Source organism: Scyliorhinus torazame, chromosome 3 (assembly GCF_047496885.1).
Source record: "Scyliorhinus torazame isolate Kashiwa2021f chromosome 3, sScyTor2.1, whole genome shotgun sequence".
Lineage (NCBI taxonomy): Eukaryota > Metazoa > Chordata > Chondrichthyes > Carcharhiniformes > Scyliorhinidae > Scyliorhinus > Scyliorhinus torazame.
Genome location: NC_092709.1, coordinates 184,178,285 through 184,197,218, shown reverse-complemented (window position 1 = coordinate 184,197,218; position 18,934 = coordinate 184,178,285). Strand labels below are relative to the sequence as shown.

General features: G+C 47.6%; 1 protein-coding gene and 1 long non-coding RNA gene across 6 annotated transcripts in view; one reads left to right on the top strand and one right to left on the bottom strand.

The window, feature by feature from the left end:
- Positions 1-16,090, bottom strand: part of tbc1d1 (TBC1 (tre-2/USP6, BUB2, cdc16) domain family, member 1) — a 393,938-nt gene extending 377,848 nt beyond the window's left edge. For all 5 annotated transcript variants that reach the window (XM_072496556.1, XM_072496559.1, XM_072496560.1 and 2 more), the window contains exon 1: positions 15,526-16,090. In XM_072496556.1, coding sequence (XP_072352657.1) covers positions 15,526-15,927 — 402 coding nt within the window. In that variant the 5' untranslated portion in view covers positions 15,928-16,090. The remainder of the gene's footprint in view (positions 1-15,525) is intronic.
- Positions 16,091-16,394: 304 nt separating this feature from the next.
- On the top strand, positions 16,395-18,412 carry LOC140408827 (uncharacterized). The gene is made up of 2 exons (XR_011940212.1): positions 16,395-17,018; positions 18,092-18,412. It is a non-coding gene; the product is annotated as an uncharacterized lncRNA (long non-coding RNA).
- Positions 18,413-18,934: the final 522 nt, after the last annotated feature.

Sequence of the window (18,934 nt, the reverse complement as noted above, 5' to 3'; positions counted from 1 at the left end):
AGGAACCTCTGGGTAGCAGTGATCATAACATGATTGAATTTCCCATTCAGTTTGAATGCAAAACCAGCCATGATTAACTAAGTAAGTTAAATATAAAAATACTCAAGGAATGTATAGCTGAAGAGAATGGTGGACTTCTGCATGTTCTAAATCAAAAGAATAGTACCTAATTGTCCTGTTCTGGAAACCAGGCATTGCAAGATTGATGGAAAAAATGTTGTAAGGCATAAATGTTTCTGCCCTTTCTCTTGCTGCTGTGTCTTTCTGTAGACACCACTTAAAGATTAAAAAGACCAACAACCTACCACCTGGCTTTTCACAGTTCCCTTTTCCAAATATGGTGTTAGTCTTAGGTTGATTAGCCATAACTTTAGAATCATAGGCATAGGCAAAAGGAGGCCATTTGGCCCATTGAGTCTGCACCTGCCCTTGAAAAGCCCACCCTACTTAAGCCCACGTCTTCACCATATCCCCGTAACCCAGTGACCCCACCTAATCTTTTGGACACACTTAGGAGCAATTTATCATGGCCAATCCACCTAACTTGCACATCTTTGGACTGTGGGAGGAAGCCGGAGCACCCAGAGGAAACCCACGCAAACACGGGGAGAAAGTGCAAACTCCACACAGACAGTTACCCGAGGCAGGAGCTGTGAGGCAGCAGTGCTAACCACTGTGCAGCTTTGTTTATTGTTTGAAGGCATTCATTCTGAGCGGGGTTGAGACCACCACAACCTTTGTTTCAGAAAGACCTATTCAAATCAAGATTGTCTCTTGGATGGCCCACTGCTGTATCCCCCATTATCAACATGCCGGGATTGCCACTGACTAACTATTGAGCTGGACTGGTCATTTAAATACCGTGGGTACACAAGCAGGTCAAAGGCTGGAAATTCTTTGGTGAGTAACTCACGACCTGACTCCCCAAAGCCTGTCCACAATCTACATGGCACAAATCAGGAGTGTGATGGAAAACTCTCCATTTGCCTGACCGAATGCAGCTCCAAAAATTCTCAAGACGTTTAACACTATCCAAGACAAAACAGCCCGCTTGATTGGCACCCCATCCACCACCTTAAACATTCACTATCTCCAAGAACTGCAGCACAGTGGGTAGAGTGTGTACCACCTACAAGATCCACTGCAGTAACTTGACATGGCTTCTTTGACAGTATCTTCCAAACCTATCACTTCTATCTCCTAGAGGGACAAGGGCAGTAGACACATAGGGATACCTCCATCTGCAAGTTCCCTTCCATGCCATACAACACTTGGAAGTACATTGCTGTTCCTTTACTGTTTTTACGTTAAAATCCTGGAACTCTGTCCCTAACAGTTCAGTGGGCGTACCTCCACCACATGGACTGCAGTGGTTCAATGTTTACCAGAGCCTTCTCAAAGGCAATTAGTGACAGACGACAAATTCTGGCCACATCTCAAGAACAATTTTTAAAATGTGTATCATTTAATAAAGTGTAAGATATATCACAATTACATATCAAATTAAGATATTCAAATCGTGCCTGTGGTATTATACTGTGTCAGAGAGAACTGATGATGGCATTTAAGTTTAGTATCTCTAACTGCTTGTATGGTATTTTGTAATCCATGATTAATGATAATTAATATATTGGAAAATGCCCTTCACAGGGAACCAGTGTTCAACTTTTATTTGCTTTGTAGAATGCAGGCAAGTTGCTGACCATCCAGATACAAGCTCTCAGCAATCTGAATAGTTTTGTTCACTGAAGTGAACTGCAGGTAGAAATTATGGGCTAGTTGGGGCAGAGGCAGAAAATGCTGACACAAAACCTTTGTTATCAGGCGTGAAGACCACACATTTCATTCTCTTTTATTTATGATTGTACCTTGCTTTCCTGTCAAGTGATGAGTGACGGGGACGGAATCAGATATGTTCCCATCCTGACGCCTGTTGATCTCCTATAAAAATTAATCACGGGCAGACCAAATATGACAACACGCAACAATGCCACAATAGAAGGCACAGATGTTGGCATATGATATTGGCATAAAAATGTCTCTCTTCAGGCTCTCGGCCAAATAAAGCTTGTTAAATCTGTCAACATCAATCTAGAGTAATTCCCTGCAGAGAATACTGACATTTTCTTTGGTATGGAAGTAGATATCATCGTGTGCTTGCACGAGACACAGAGAGACAACATCACAGATATCCCTGCATGCACTTTGCTACGAACAGCAAAAGCAACAACTATGGCAGCACAATAATTGTGTGTGACAATGGACTGATGAAAAACACTGCAGTGAAACACCGTGCTATAAAGTAGGTTTTTATGATTAAGCTCAACCATGTGGGCGCAATCTATCCACCAGAGTCCCATAACAAGCGCCTTTATCTGGGTGCTTCCCTGGCACTCGGAGTGCCAAGAAACCCCAAACTATCGAACGGGACTCTGTTCCCATTTGGGTAGATTTGGGGCCTCAGCAGAGAACTCCCCAACGAGGCTGTGCTTAGCCCCGCTTTCTGCACTGAGGAGCTGCGCTTGCTGGAACTCCTCAGTACAGCGAGAGACGGGCATCCCAATCTCTCGACTCCCCGCTGGCGCAACCGCCAAAGCCCCACAAAGCCCCAACTCACATATAAGGGGGGGCCTCAGCGCCCCCCCCCCCCACACCCACAGAGGGCGCCCTTGGGTCAAATCACCGACCCACTAAAAATGTCAGCTTGTTACCTTGGCACTGCCAGCCTTGCACGCAGGCAGTGGCCCTGCCAGTACCAGACTGGCACCCAGATAGCACTGCCAGTGTGCCAGGCTGGCAGTGCCAAGGTGCCCGGGTGGCACCATCAGTGCCAGGGTGCCACCTTGCTCAGAGGACAAGCATCTGGGAGACGCCCCCCACGAGTGCCGTTCCATCTGGTCCCCATTTTTATTGGACAACGGATTTGAAAGACCTCCAAGGTATGTCTCAAGAACCCTCTCGGAGGCCGAAAAAACCTACTCTCAGATTGAAAAAGAAGGCTTGTCAATATATAGGATAAAGATGTTCCACCAGTATGTATGGGAGGCACTTTACCATCGTCACGGACGACAAACCACTCTTAGGGCTTCTTAAAGAAGACAAAGCCATTCCGCCAACCTCATCGGCAAGAATTCAGCATTGGACGTTAGTGCTGTCCGTGTATAAATAGACATTCAAGCACCGACCTGGAACACATATCGTGAATGCAGATGCACTTAGTCGCCTGCCTTTACCAGAGAGTGTAGCACCTCCCCTAGTACCACAGCACATTGTTATGGTGTTGAATTTCTTACATATGTTGCCAGTTTCAGCACAGGAAATCAAGTATTGGACCAGCTGGGATTCACTATTGCTCAAAGTGAGGCACAGGATATGAAGAGGTTGGGCTAGTGAGCCAGTTTCTGAAGAGATGAAACTATACTATAAACGAAAGGATGAATTAATTTGCAAAGCTGGCATCATACTTTGGTGAGCCAGAATTGTTGTCCCTGTGCCAGGGAGTTGCTCCTCACCGAATTGCATGGTGCCCATCCGGGTATATCTAAGATGAAGATGCTCGCCAGGCGGTATGTACGGTGGACTGGCATCAATGCCGGCAATATGAGTCTGGTGAAGTGCTGGAACAGTGCCAAGTGCAGCAAAGGTTGCCTGCTACAGCCCCACTGCACCCTTGGGAATGGCCGGGATGACAATGGGTATGAGTTGTTCATCATGTAGGGCCATTCTTGGACAAAATGGGCAGAATTTCCCATAGCCCGACGTCAAAATCGGGATCGGCGATTAGGCAGAGAATGGCTTCCGACGCCGGATCCGAGGCAGGCGCCGGTTTGACACCGGTTCACGATTCTCCGCCCCCTCCAAATTGCCGTCGTCGGGACGAGCGCTGCGTGCAGTCACAAGGCCTTTGGCGCATCTTCAGCCGGCCCACATGTGATGCTCTGCCCCCGATAGACCGGATTTCCAATGGCGCGGGCCATGTGTGGTCCCAGCGGTCAGGAATCCGGAGTGCCAGCTGCGGACATTGTCCAGCGCCGCCACGCTCGTCCAGGATCCGTGGCACTGGCCAAGGGGCCTCTGCTAGTGTTGGGTGGTGTGGTGGGGGGTGGACCGGGGGTAGGCTGTGGGGTCGGGGTGGGCGGGTTAGGGTTCCAGCACGTCCGGCACCATGCATTCCGCATGATCCACGGGTGGTTCATGCGGCGCCGGTGCTAGCCTCTCACCGGTACTGGAATCGGTGAGAGGTTCACGCCAATTGCCCCATCATGATCCACCTGCAGATTCTCAGCAAGCGCCGCAGCCACTAGAGCGGAGAATTCCGTCCAATATTTTTGTTCCTTGCTGATGCCCATTTAAAGTGGATGGATGTGTTTGAAATGAAGTCAACAATGTCGCACTCCACAATTGAGATACTGAGTCAGTGTTTTTCGACCCACGAGATACCTGCAGTCATGATGTCAGATAACGGAACAGCCTTCACAAGAGCTGTATTTCAAAATTTCACATCCTTAAATAGTACAAAGCACATCAGGGCTGCACCTTACCACACAACATTCCAGGAACTGGCTGAATGAGCAGTCCAAAGCTTCAAAGCCAGCCTTAAGAAGCAGTCAAGTGCAACCCTGGAGAATCTCACAATTCCTACTGGGCTATTGAAGCACTCCGCACTCTAGAATGGGAGCGCCACCAGCATAGTTATTGATGAGCCGGCATCTTAGGGCCAGACTCAGCCTGGTGTTTCCGAATTTGCCAGGAAGGGTAGAGACCAGTCAGTGCAGTCAGAAGAAAAATCAAGATTCAGGCAAATTAATAAGGTCGTTTTCAGTGGAGGAAGGCCTGTATGTCAGAAATTTTGGAAATGGCTCAATTGGGTCCCAGGAGTTGTATCAAAAACTGGACCTTTGTCTTATGAAGTGGATGTACAAGGAAGAATCGTCCAGAAGCATGTAGACTATTTATGAGGACGGGAGTTGCTCCAGCAACCGTTACTGCCACCTAAAACCATGTTGCTAGCAGGAAACATTGATGATACCTAAGCAGTGAAGTACTGAGCCAGCATGAGACAGGCGAGTCTGCATCCCCATGGAAACGGATGAATCTTAGATACCAATACCTGAGGAGAGTGCAGGTATAGTGGTTTCTGAAGAAAGCACCCCAGTGGAGGAAACCCCGACAGAGGAGTTACACCGCTCCACTAGAAATCGGAAACCACCTGAAAGACTCCATTTATGATGGACTGATTGAGTGTGTTTAAAGTTCTAATTATTGGGGACTATGTAACTTAAATCACTGGCGATGTATAAAAGGAATTAAAGAGGGAGGCATGTGGTGTTTGCTCCCTTTATGGGGTGATCTGCCAAGATGGTCACATGATCACAGTAACCAATCAGGGACCAGGGTAGGGGCTTACCTTCACAAGCGGGGGTTTCTGTATCAATGCCTCTGCATTGTAGTTATATGTAAATAAATGTAGCTGTTGTTTTTTACCTCACTGCTGAACGGGAAATATTAGTCTCCAACATTTCTGTGTGGTTTCACCTATCAAAATTATGGAAACAAAGATAATTAAATTACAAATGCGAATGAGAAATCTCATGCTCCCCAATCAAGTTCATGTTTGCCTTGTCCCATCAATCATCATTATCTCTATTTATATATAGATCTATGACATATTTCCAATCCCATGCAGTGCGCACTTCCTGATGTCCCGCTTTCATCATCATAATTTGTAGCCTGGATTGAAGTAAAACATCAGCAGATCAAAACTGCAAAGATGGAAAACAAGAAATGAAAGTAAGAAATGAAAGTAAGGTTAAGATCTGACAATAATAAGTAACTGGGACTTACAAAAACAAGAAAACCGGAAAGACTAATCACAGAAAATACAAATAAAAGAATAATGCTGAATCTCTCAGTGTTAAAAAATATCTGCCTGTTATTTTTGTCATGAGTAACAATTTTTAATAGCCAAAAGAAAATTTAAAATAAAGTAAAACCATCAAAAATTAGACATTTAATTATTTCTTGATGAGGAAGTCTACCTCTGGAGTTGACCCTATTTTTGTGTTTTTACTCTCTAAAAATCCTGGGCTTGGATTTTTTTAAAATTAATTTATAGGATGTGGACGTCGCTGGCTAGACCAGCATTTATTGCCTATCCTTAGTTGCTCTTCAGAAGGTGGCGGTGAGCTGCCTTCTTGAACCGCTGCAGACCCTGAGGTGCGGGTGCACTCACTGTGCTGTTAGGACTAATTCACCATAAATCTCCTCAAGGGTTCTTCTGATGTTTGACCATTGTTTCCGTGGATATTCATCTGTTGCACTATTTCTCTGCAATTTCCACAGATCTTCCACAAAAGTGGATCAGGAAAACCCTTGCCCCAATAATTCTGTCAAAACAGTAACATTATTAACAGACCCTAGAATCTGCACAGGAGCAGTGTAGGTACTAAAAGAAGCATCAGTGACAGCACAAATAACACAATATTTATGCTCAGTACCTAATAACATCATGTCAGTACTGATGGGGAGATTCCCACACGGGGGGGGTCAAAGGGATGGCGGGGGAAGCCGGGGTCAGCAGGCGTCAGCTGACTTACGGGAGTGATATGGGGGGAGCAAAAAAGCTAGACAGGGGTCTAGCGGGGGGGGGGGGGGGTGGGGGGGGGGGGTTAAGAAGGGGATGGGTAGGACAGGTATTTCACTCGGGACTGGACGCGAAAAATAAAGTGGTGGCAATTCTGGTGGGAAAACATGTGTCATTTGAGGCCAAGACTATCGTAGCGGACAATGGAGGGAGATAAGTGATGGTGAGTGGTAGGTTTCAAGGGACGTGGGTGGTGTTGGTAAATGTATACGCCCCGAACTGGGATGATGCTGGATTCATGAAGCGCATGTTGGGGCGCATCCCAGACCTGGAGGTAGGAGGACTGATAATGGGAGGGGACTTTAATACAGTGTTGGATCCAGCTCTAGACCGCTCCAGATCAAGGACGGGAAAGAGGCCAGCGACGGCCAGGGTGCTCAGGGGGTTTACGGACCAGATGGGGGGAGTGGACCCATGGAGGTTTGCAAGACCGCAGGCCAGGGAATTTTCTTTCTTCTCCCACGTGCACAAGGCATACTCCTGGATAGACTTCTTTGTGCTGGGCAGGGCGCTCATCCCGAGGGTGGAGGGGACGGAGCATTCGGCTATAACCGTTTCGGACCATGCCCTGCACTGGGTGGAAGTGGGGCTGGGAGAGGAGAGGGACCAACGCCCGCTGTGGAGGTTGGATGTGGGACTGCTGGCAGATGAGGTGGTGTGTGGGAAGGTAAGGGGGTGTATTGAAAGGTACTTGGAGGCCAACGACAACGGGGAGGTGCGAGTGGGGGTGGTATGGGAGGCGTTGAAGGCGGTGATCAGGGGAGAGCTAATCTCCATCAGGGCTCATAGGGAGAAGACAGAGGGCAGGGAAAGGGAGAGGTTAGTGGGGGAGATTTTGCGAGTGGACAGGAGATACGCAGAGGCCCCGGAGGAAAGATTACTTGGGGAAAGGCAACTGCTCCAGACGGAGTTTGACCTGTTGACCACGGGGAAGGCAGAGGCACAGTGGAGGAAGGCGCAGGGGGCGACATATGAGTACGGGGAAATGGCCAGTCGGATGCTGGCACACCAGCTCCGTAAGAGGGCGGCAGCGAGGGAAATAGGGGGAGTCAAAGATGGTGGGGGAGCCATGGCCCAGAGTGCAACGGAAATAAACAAGGTATTCAAGGCCTTCTATGAAGAGCTGTACATATCGCAGCCCCCAGGGGGGGAAGAGGGGATGAGAAGATTCCTGGACCAATTGCGGTTCCCGAGGGTGGAGGAGCAAGAGGTGGCTGGTTTGGGGGCACCAATCGGGTTGGAGGAGCTGAGTAAGGGTTTGGGCAGCATGCAGGCGGGGAAGGCCCCAGGGCCTGACGGGTTCCCGGTGGAGTTCTATAGAAGGTATGCGGACCTGTTGGCCCCGCTACTAGTGAGGACCTTTAACGAGGCAAGAGAGGAGGGGACCCTGCCCCCGACAATGTCGGAGGCGACAATTTCCTTGATTCTGAAGCGAGACAAGGACCCACTGCAATGTGGATCGTACAGGCCAATTTTGCTCCTTAATGTGGACGCTAAGCTATTGGCAAAAGTGCTGGCCATGATGATTGAGGACTGTGTCCCGGGGGTGATACATGAGGACCAGACGGGATTTGTAAAGGGCAGGCAATTAAATACGAATGTGCGGCGGCTCTTAAACGTGATAATGATGCCATCGGATGAGGGAGAGGCGGAGATAGTGGCAGCTATGGACGCGGAAAAGGCCTTTGACCGAGTAGAGTGGGAGTACCTCTGGGAGGTGTTGCGTAGGTTTGGGTTCGGGGGAGGGTTTATTAGCTGGGTTAAGCTCCTTTACAGCGCCCCGGTGGCAAGTGTGGTGACGAACCGGCGGAGGTCGGAATACTTTCGGCTGTACCGAGGAACGAGGCAGGGGTGCCCTCTGTCCCCGCTGTTGTTTGCATTAGCAATCGAACCCTTGGCCATATCACTGAGGGAGTCTAATAAATGGAGGGGGGTGGTCCGCAGGGGAGAAGAGCATCGGGTGTCGCTATACGCGCACGCCCTGCTGCTGTACGTGGCGGACCCAATGGAGGGGATGGTGGAGGTCATGCAGACTTTGAGGGAGTTTGGGGAGTTCTCGGGCTATAAGCTCAATGTAGGGAAGAGCGAGCTTTTTGTACTACAGGCAGGGGACCAAGAAAGAGGGATAGGGGACCTATCGCTGAGGAGGGCGGAGGGGAGTTTTCGGTATCTAGGGATCCAGATAGTCAGGAGCTGGGGGGCCCTACACAAATTGAATCTGACGAGGTTGGTGGACCAAATGGAGGTGGACTTCAAAAGATGGGACATGGTGCCGCTCTCGTTGGCGGGTAGAGTGCAGTCGGTCAAAATGGTGGTCCTTCCGAGGTTTTTGTTTGTGTTCCAGTGCTTCCCCATCGTGATTACCAAGGGCGTTTTCAAGAGAGTAGGTAGGAGTATTATGGGGTTTGTGTGGGCGAACAAGACCCCGAGGGTAAGGAGAGGGTTCCTGGAACGCAGTAGGGACCGAGGAGGGTTGGCGCTGCCAAACCTAGGGAGCTACTACTGGGCAGCAAACGTGGCGATGATCCGTAAGTGGGTTATGGAGGGAGAGGGGGCGGCATGGAAGAGGATGGAGATGGCGTCCTGCAAAGGAACGAGCTTGGGGGCGCTAGTGACGGCACCGCTGCCGCTCTCGCCATCAAAGTACACCACGAGCCCGGTGGTGGCGGCAACGTTAAGGATCTGGGGCCAGTGGAGGCGGCACAGGGGTGCAGTGGGAGCCTTGGTGTGGTCCCCGATCAGGGGTAACCACCGGTTTGTCCCGGGGAAGATGAATGGGGGGTTCCAGGGCTGGCATCGGGTGGGGATTAGAAGAATGGGGGACCTGTTCATCGACGGGACATTTGCGAGCCTAATGGGAACTGGAGGAGAAGTTTGAGCAACCCCCGGGAAATGAATTCAGATATATGCAAGTGAGGGCTTTTGTGAGGCGACAGGTCAGGGAATTCCCGCTGCTCCTGACACAAGAAATTCAAGACAGGGTGATCTTGGGTGTATGGGTCGGGGAGGGCAAGGTTTCGGCAATACACCAAGAGGTGAAAGAAGAGGGGGAAGTGCTAGCAGAAGAGTTGAAGGGTAAATGGGAGGATGAGCTGGGGGAGGAGATCGAGGAAGGTTTGTGGGCTGACGCCTTGGGTAGGGTTAATTCCTCCTCCTCATGTGCCAGGCTCAGCCTGATACAATTTAAGGTGGTTCACAGAGCGCACCTGATGGGGGCGAGGTTGAGTAGGTTTTTTGGGGTAGAGGAGAGATGTGGAAGGTGCTCAGGGAGCCCGGCGAACCATGTCCATATGTTTTGGTCATGCCCGGCACTGGAGGGGTTCTGGAGAGGAGTGGCGGGAGCAATATCTCAGGTGGTGAAAGTCTGGGTCAAGCCAAGCTGGGGGCTAGCAATATTTGGAGTAGTGGACGAGCCGGGAGTGCAGGAGGCGAAAGAGGCCGGCATTCTGGCCTTTGCGTCCCTGGTAGCCCGGCGAAGGATCTTGCTAATGTGGAAGGAGGCGAAGCCCCCTAGCATGGAGGCCTGGACAAACGACATGGCTGGGTTCATAAAGTTGGAGAGGATTAAGTTTGCCTTAAGGGGGTCTGCGCAGGGGTTCTACAGGCGGTGGCAACCGTTCCTAGACTACCTCGCGGAGCGTTAGAGGAAGGTCGGTCAGCAGCAGCAGCAACCCAGGGAGGGAGGGGGGAGGGGAGGGGGAACGAGGGATTGTTTGAGGGGATGGACGAGCGGGGGATAACATGGAGGGTGGGGGAAACTGGCACGAATGGGCGAGAGCCAGTGTATAAAGCTATGTAAATATATCATCTTACCATGTATATATCTTGCTCAGGGCGATTTTGTGCTATTTTGTTCTGGGGGGGGGGGTTATTGTTTGTAAGGGGGGGAAATTGTTTTGTTAAAAAACTTTAATAAATATTTTTGTTTAAAAAAACATGTCAGCTAGTTTTCAGAATTTTTTGAAAAGCTACAGGACACCTTACAAAATTTTATTCAGATCATGTCCACTGAAATGTTTTTTTAAAGAAAATGCAGGTAACGGAGTTAAAACAATGATCCATTTCAAATATAATTCTGTATTGATTCCACATCTGCTGCAGTTTGTGCTTGTGCCACATGATAAATACTCCAGTACATCAAGTTGCGAAACCAAGAGAATGGCAAAGAAATGCAGACAAGTTAAAGCAACAATTTATTGGTGCCCAATTCTGAGCACAAAGTTCACAATGAGGCTGCTGCATGCACCTGAACTGGGAGGCTCAAGGCCAGACCAAACCTCAACAAAACAAAAGCAAATTACTGCGGGTGCAGGAATTTGAAACAAAAACAGAAAATGCTGGACAATCTCAGTAGGTCTGACAGCATCAGTGGAGAGAGAATGGGGCTAATGTTTCGAGTCTGGATGATTCTTTATCAGAGCTAAAGAGAACTGGAAATAGGATGAGTTTTATACTGTTGTGGGGGAGGGCAGGGGTGCAGCAGTGGGCTGGATAGAGGGCTAGGGAGAGACTGACAAAAGATGTTGTGGACACAAAGAAAAAGGGAATGTAAATGGTGGTGATAATAACTAAGAAGGGTGCTGATGGTGGTACATTAAGAGATCAGAATGTTTTAATGGCAGAACAAAGGTAAGCAGGGTGTCAAAGGACAACCTGGAACAGGGAGCAGATGGCCCTAGTGGGGAGGGGAGACAGTGGTGAAGAAAAAACAGATCAATGGGAGAAATGAAAATAAATTGACAGAAATAAAAATAGCGAGCAGGTGGAGGAGCGAGTTCACGTTCTGGAGTTGTTGAACACCGTGTTAAGTCCAGAAGGCTGTAACATGCCTAATTGGAAGATGAGGTGCTGTTCCTCCAATTTGAGCTGGTCTTCACTGGTACATTGTAGCAGGCCAAGGACAGACATATGGACATGAGAGCAGGACAGTGAGTTGAAATGGCAAGTGACAAGTTTGCTCTGCCATTAACACATTCAGATCTCTTAATGTGCCACTATCAGCACTCTCCTTAGTCATTATCACCACCATTTACATTCCCTATGTCTTTCTGTCCATGACACCTTTGTCAATTTCTCCTTAGCCTCCGCCCATCACTGGTCCTCTATTCTGCTCACTGCTCCACAACTGCACCCTCCACTCCGCCACAGTATCAATCTCATCCTATTTCCAGTTCTCTTTAGCTCTGACGAAGAAGAGTCATCCAGACTCAAAACATTAGTTCTGTTCTCTCTCCACAGATGCTGTCAGACATACTGAGATTTTCCAGCATTTTCTGTTTCTGCTTCAACAAAATAATCCAGATGAACTGTCACCATTTGTTCCAAATCCACAGGGTCACAGGTTTATGCCCGCAGCCTCACCTCAGGTTACGTGCAGATAGCAGCTGCCAGCAATGCCACGGAGCTGGAAAGATTAATAAAGAATCCTGAGCTGGGCAGATCCTCTCATCACAGATTAATCTTTTGTGAAGGAACCATATTTGTATGTGTAACGAACCTAACGCCTATTTTCGATGGTTGCCATGAAAAATATCTGACCTAATTTCAGTCAGACATTTCTCAGCTCCGCAAACCCCCCCCCCCTCCCCCTCAAGTGGGGCCCAGGGGCCATGGCCGTTGAGAGGGAGCAAGGAGGTAAGTAAACCTTTGAAACTTTTCGGGCTTCCTTGGGGGTGTATGCCTGGAGCTCAGGGAGTAGTAGGAATTACTTGGTGGCAAGTGTGTGGACTTGGGCTGTCCCCCTCAGGATCAGTGTGCCCTGGCTGAGACCCACATTGCTGCATTAACACGGTAGCACAGTGATCAGCACTGCTGCTTGCCAGCGCCAGCGTCCCAGGTTCAATTCCCGCTTCGGTTGGGATTCCCACTGTCTGTGCAGAGTCTGTACGTTCTCCCCGTGTCTGCATGGATTTCCACCGGGAGCTCCGGTTTCCTCCCACAAGTCCCAAAAGACGGTCTGTTAGGTCATTTGGACATTCTGAATTCTCAGTCTGTGTACCCGAACAGGTACCGCAATGTGGCGACTAGGGGCTTTTCACAGTAACTTCATTGCAGTGTTAATGTAAGCCTACTTATGACAATAAAGATTATTATTATTGTGGCACAGGATGTTCTTCCCCAAAACTATGCTTGTTTAATGCCTGTTCATTGGGTACAACAAAGCCCAATTTCCACTCCACTGTGTTTTCCCAGTTCATTTCAATTCTTAAGTAAATTAAATCCTGAAACTTTCTCAGGCAAACTGACTTTGGGCATCTTCACAGGTCTTTGAGAGGTGGAAAATATTCCAATCAGTAGCAAGAGTGAGACAGAGAGAGAAAGAGAGGGGGAGTCAGAGAAAATAACATACATCCAGGAACCAATCAGAAAACACTGAATTCAATGTTTGCTGAGATTTCATAGAAACATACAAGCCAACACTATCAAAGCGTGAACCCTACCATCCTCCCAAAGTTTTTTTAAAATTTAAAATACTCAATTCATTTTTTCCAATTAAGGGGCAATTTAGCATAGCCAATCCACCTAGCTTGCACATCTTTGGGTTGTGGGGGTGAAACCCACGCAAACACAGTGAGAATGTGCAAACTCCACACGGACAGTGACCCAGAGCCGGGATCAAACCTGGGGCCTCAGCTCCATGAGGCAACAGTGCTATCCACTGTGCCACCATGCTGCCCCCATCCTCCCAATGTTACCAGATCTACGTCCCTCCCCACTGCACGCACCCCCAAACCCCTCCCAAGGCATTTCCAGTGCTGTTTGACCTATGAATCCCTCTCCCATCACAGTCCGCTGAAAGTTAGAATTCATTACACCCCAGGGTTCACCTTCCCCATTAAACCACTAATCGTCAGGTTCCCCTTCCATCGTTCTGCTCCAGACTACTACCACCACAATGATGCCAGACTAAAGGATGTGCCAATCCCCTGCAACCATCATAGTGCTGTCAAGTTCCAGGAGCACGATTATAGTTTTACCAAGTCTTGGGGCCATTTCCCAGTAGTCATGTCCAGACATTTTCTTCAACACATCTGGTTACAAGATCAGAAGCAGGTACTTCTTGTACACCTTTATAACTTCAACTCTAAAAATGGCAAGGGATTAAAAATTAAAGAATTAGGTAATTAATTTTATTTTAAAAAGGTTCACAAATGCCATTGATTTATGCTTTCAGAATCATGGAGTTCAATCCTCAAAATACCACTGAAAATCTTAATAAATATTGGATTGGTTATAGGCATAACGAATCAATGACCTTAACATTATGACCTACATGATATAACATTCCTCTCATTATGGAACAGTATATTCTGTACCTTGTTTTGAGTAATGTCACAGGAGATCTCCTTGTCTATATATAAGTCTGGTCTCTATCTCACATGTGTCACACTTCAGACATCACAGTTCGAATATCTCACTCAACACATCTTACTTCAAGTGTTAAAGGTATAAAAATAGAAACATAGTCATTTCCTGCTGCTTTCTTTCTTTCTGCACTGATAATCTGCCTCGTTCCAATGGCTGGAACAAGAATTTAAAAATAGCTGCAAATCTACCAAAACATTCTCAAACCATTGGCCTCAGGTTTTGGATCAGTTTAGACTACCTCTCGACAGGAATACCTGCACAGTGATCTTAAAATGATGGGTCATATTAATGACAACAGAACAAAAAAAATTGTTGAATTGTATATTCAAAACAAAAGCATAGAAATCATTTAGTGTCTTTCTTAAGAGATTAACTAAAAATTCGCTCAATAACCATCTTTTCCTTGTGATCACAAGCATGCTCCAAACACCATGCAATGTCATTGGAGGTGGGCTAATAACATTAACAAAAATACAATACACATGTGTAACAATGTTCCCTCCTGAAAGTTATTTCCACTTTGGTTAATGGCTCTGCTACATGCCTCATGATATAACACACTGTTGCAGTCGTTCTGTGTTTGAATTATATAATAAACAAAACGTCCAGGAAGCTAAAATAACTACAGTTATTTGTCTACAAGGAAAATTAAGCTAATAGATGTTTTTTCCATCAAGGGGCAGGCAAACTTCTTTTTTCATGAATCAACCGGTTGTGGTGCAATGCTGCTGTTGCCATCCTGCTAAGGCCAATATTCTGCAAACAGGCTAAAACCTCAGCATTTCTGACCCTGGATCTGACCCCATTTCCCACGTGTGCAATAGTGCAATGAAGAAAGATGATATGTTCCAGCACTGTGCTGATCCAGCTATTATATTATGGAAATAATTAGCTCGACAAACCTCAGACAAATCAAGTGAATTATTCGTGGTATCTTAAAATTCCTTTGGAGGGTTACACAAACAATAGGGTCACAAACAATTTGGTTGAATGTTAAGCAAGGGGAACCCCATCAGATCTGGCCAACTTAAAACTATTTGAAAGTAGCAATGTTAGAACGGTGTCACCTGCAGATCAGTTTTAACTACACCCAACAATAACCAGGATGAGGCTTCAGTTGAATGTTGTCATTGACTGGCCCAAGTCAGTGGAAGTGCCTCCAAATAAACAAGAGCAACAACACATACAGAATACCCTCAGTCCTTGGACGTTTGGTGACAGTCACTGGAATATAACACACACACACACATGCAGCAAACAATGCATTGAATGGGAATCCATGAAGGAAATCACCACATTATGAAATTGTCATTAAACTGACAATCCAGTCAACGCCTGGATATCTCTCGCACACTGGCTGCCGGCAGTGTCTCTGCTCAAAAGAAGTTCTCCACGATGAACAAATATTTGCAACACTGATCATTCAATGTTTCAGTTAAAAGTTGCACTTTTGATGACATTTCTGTTTCTATGTTACAACACAACATGCAATGTGGGGTTGGCGGAAGTCTTACCAGAGTGTGATCAGAAACACGGAATACGAAGCAGAGACTGTGTTGTGGTTGCTGTGCAGCCTGGCTCTTGGTCAGATAGGCGAAGTAGCTGGGGTCGCCGCTGTGGTGCAGCAGCTTGTGGATGTGTTGTGCGCGGTGCTGGAAGACGGTGCCGGAGGGGAGCTGATCTGGCTTGGAGCTGGCGGCGGCCACACAGCGCACCCAGCCCTGCCACACCTGCAGGCGGACTCGGCGGCTCCCCGAGCCCCGGGCGCTCCGTCTCCGCACCTCAGCCACCACCCAGGGCAGCATGGGCATGGTGGTGAGCTGGTGGACCGCCAGCGAGCCCACCAGCTGCAGGCTGAAGCGCTGGCCCTTGCCCCCCTGCCCGAGGCTGGGGTCCGCCGGCCTCTCCCCCTCCATCCTGGGTCGCACTCAAACCCTCAGCCGGCTCACCCCGGACCGGGGAGGCACAGCCATCGCTTGTCTCTCCAGCCCAGCTCCGTCTGTGACTGTGGCTGCAGTCAGAGGACGCCTTATCCAACCCAGTCTTCGACTGACATCCGCCCACAGCAGGCAGCTCACCTTCTAGATGTACAAAAATTCCCCCCACCCACCACCCCATGCACTGCAAAACTGCTGAAGCTTCACCGCAATCTCGACTTCAGAAATCTCAAATGCATCTGCATTTTGTATTTTGCAGTCGGGCAAATGCCTGACTGATGCCCGTTTCACTCTGCAAGGATCTGTCAGGGTTGGACCAAGTCTGAAGTTCCAGTACATCCAGGATCAGGACACGACAGGGGGGAAGCATCTGGGATTATCCATCGCTTGAGCAACATGGAGAAAATGCGTCCAGTCCCGAAGGAAGACCGCGAATGGGGCACAATGTTGGAGATCAGCCTGGAGGAACGGGGGCTTTTCCATTGGAATGGAGGAGACTAAAATAGTTGATCACAATTGTGAAAGAACTTGTTAAGATCCATTTTTAAAGCTTTCGACAGGCCAGTGTTTTGGTGAGGGGAGATCAACATTTAAAAAAATAAAAAGTAATGTTTAAGAATTTTTTTTTTTACAATTTTTGTGAGATCATGAAATACTGAACAACATCTTTAAAGTAGTAAATTGTACCAGGGTGCTTCACTGGAGCAGAATCAGACAAGCACTGACAGCCACAGCTGACAATTAGGTACATTATAAAAATAGTCCGAAAGGAAATAGGGAGACGGAAAGATTGAGGGAGAGAATTCCAGTACTTGGAACCTCGAGATGGGGTCAGCAATGTACAACATTGACGCTTCGTCCCAGGATGCAAGCTATGAATGCACAGCACGATTCGCACTGGCTTCCATCTATTTAAGTTAATACGAGGAACTAAATTAGGGGCTTAGTTCTGTCCGCAGAATTGGATACAATGTCCATTTCTGAGCCTGAACATCGGCGTAAACCAATTTTTGCTCTCTATACTTTGACCACTCACTATAGACATGATGCACACTGAGTTTAATAGAAAGGTAAGTCATGTGGGGTCAGAATGCCCATTCTGAGCCATTGTAGAAACTTAAAATGACATTTTTAAAATTCATTTTTACGGGATGTGGGCTTTGCTGGCTAGGGCAGTGATGTGTTAAGTAAGTTGGTTCAACATTGCACCTGGATGCAGTGAGACTAGAAACAGGCTTCTGACACAGGAGATGGTCCAACACTGTTTTATTGAACTTCCTGATTGCTGTACATAGTCTGCTGTGAGTTGACACTCGATCAATCTAACTGATAACCTCCTACTGGCTTCACCAGACTAACTCTCTACCTCATGGTGATAGTGCTCACTGGCTTGTGCACTCTTACTATCTCAGTAGCTGTGTCCTGTAGAGAGAGAGAGAGTCTTAATGCCCTGTGTGCCTTATAGTGGTGGTGTCCTGTCTGGTGATTGGTTGTTATGTGTCGTGTGTGTTCATTGGTTATCCTGTGTGTCACTCACTGCCTGTCTGCATCTCATTATATACATGAGTGGATATTATAAAAGGCAGCATTTGTTGTCCTTCCCTAATTGCCCTTTTGAAGATGGAGGTGAGCTGGCTTTTAGAACCACTGCAGTCATGTGGTGTAGGTATACCCACTGAGCTGTTAGGGAGAATGTTCCAGGATTTTGACCCAGTGACTGAAGGAATGGTGATACATTTCCAAGTCAGGATGGTGGGTGGCTTGAAGGGGAACCTCCAGGTGGTGGTGTTCCCAGGTATCTGCTGCCCTTGTCCTTCTAGATGGTAGCAGTCGTGGGTTTGGAAGGTGCTGCCTAAGGAGCCTTAGTGAGTTCTTGCAGTGCATCTTAGATGATGCACACTGCTGCTACTGTGTGTCGGTGATGGAAGGAGTGAATGTTTGTGGCAGGAGTGCTAATCAAGCGAGCTACTTTGTCCTGGCTGGCCTCAAGCTTCTTGAAGCTGTACTCATCTAGTCATCCCGTAACAGCCTCCCCGAACAGGCGCCGGAATGTGGCGACTAGGAGCTTTTCACAGTAACCTCATTTGAAGCCTACTTGTGACAATAAGCAATTTTCATTCATTTTCATTTCATTTTCATCTAGGCATGACTGCTGACGGACGGTAGACACGGTCCAATAGGCAAGCCGGAGCCTCCACAGGCAGGAGCGTCGACGCTTGGCAAAGGGCACGCGGCGTGAGCAGGGAGCCAATCAGAAGGGGAGGAGGAGGGTGGCGCCTCCTCCGGGTGCTCCGGTTCCTTCCACAAGTCCTGAAATACGTGCTGTTAGGTCATTTGGACATTCTGAATTCTCGCTCAGTGTACCCGAACAGGTGGCCGAATGTGGTGACTAGGGGATTTTCACAGTAACTTCATTGCAGTGTTAATGTAAGCCTACTTGTGACAATAAAGATTATTATTATTATTCTAAGCTTTTGGTGCGATCAATGTGTCCAGTTTTCTACATGCCTTCATGCAGCATTTAATGCACCTTGTTTTGTTCTCCATAACAGCAAAGCATTGATTTTGCTTTGACAGTGGAGAAAAATCATATTCTTCAGGAGTATCACAATTTAAAAACAGCATGAGAATCCAGGTGTAAAAGGAAGATGCTTGTTGTCAATGGATGGAAAGGAAGAACCAAAGGCATGTGACTGTTGAATTGTTGAAATCTGACAATCTACAAACAGCATGAACCGACGAGAATGTCAACATGATTGTCTTTTGTGAGAAACAGAGCATAAGACAAAAGATCTGAAGATTGGAAATTGCAATTTTTCTTTGGCATTCTGCCAACTTGGATGTCTTTATGATGGAGGAATTTGAATCGGTATCTTGTAGTTCAGAGATCTTTCTCTCTCTCTTAACCTTTCTGCACCCTGACACTGCATAGGTCAGATTTTCGTTTGTTTCCGTAGCTAATTATTTAGACCATAAGACATAGGAG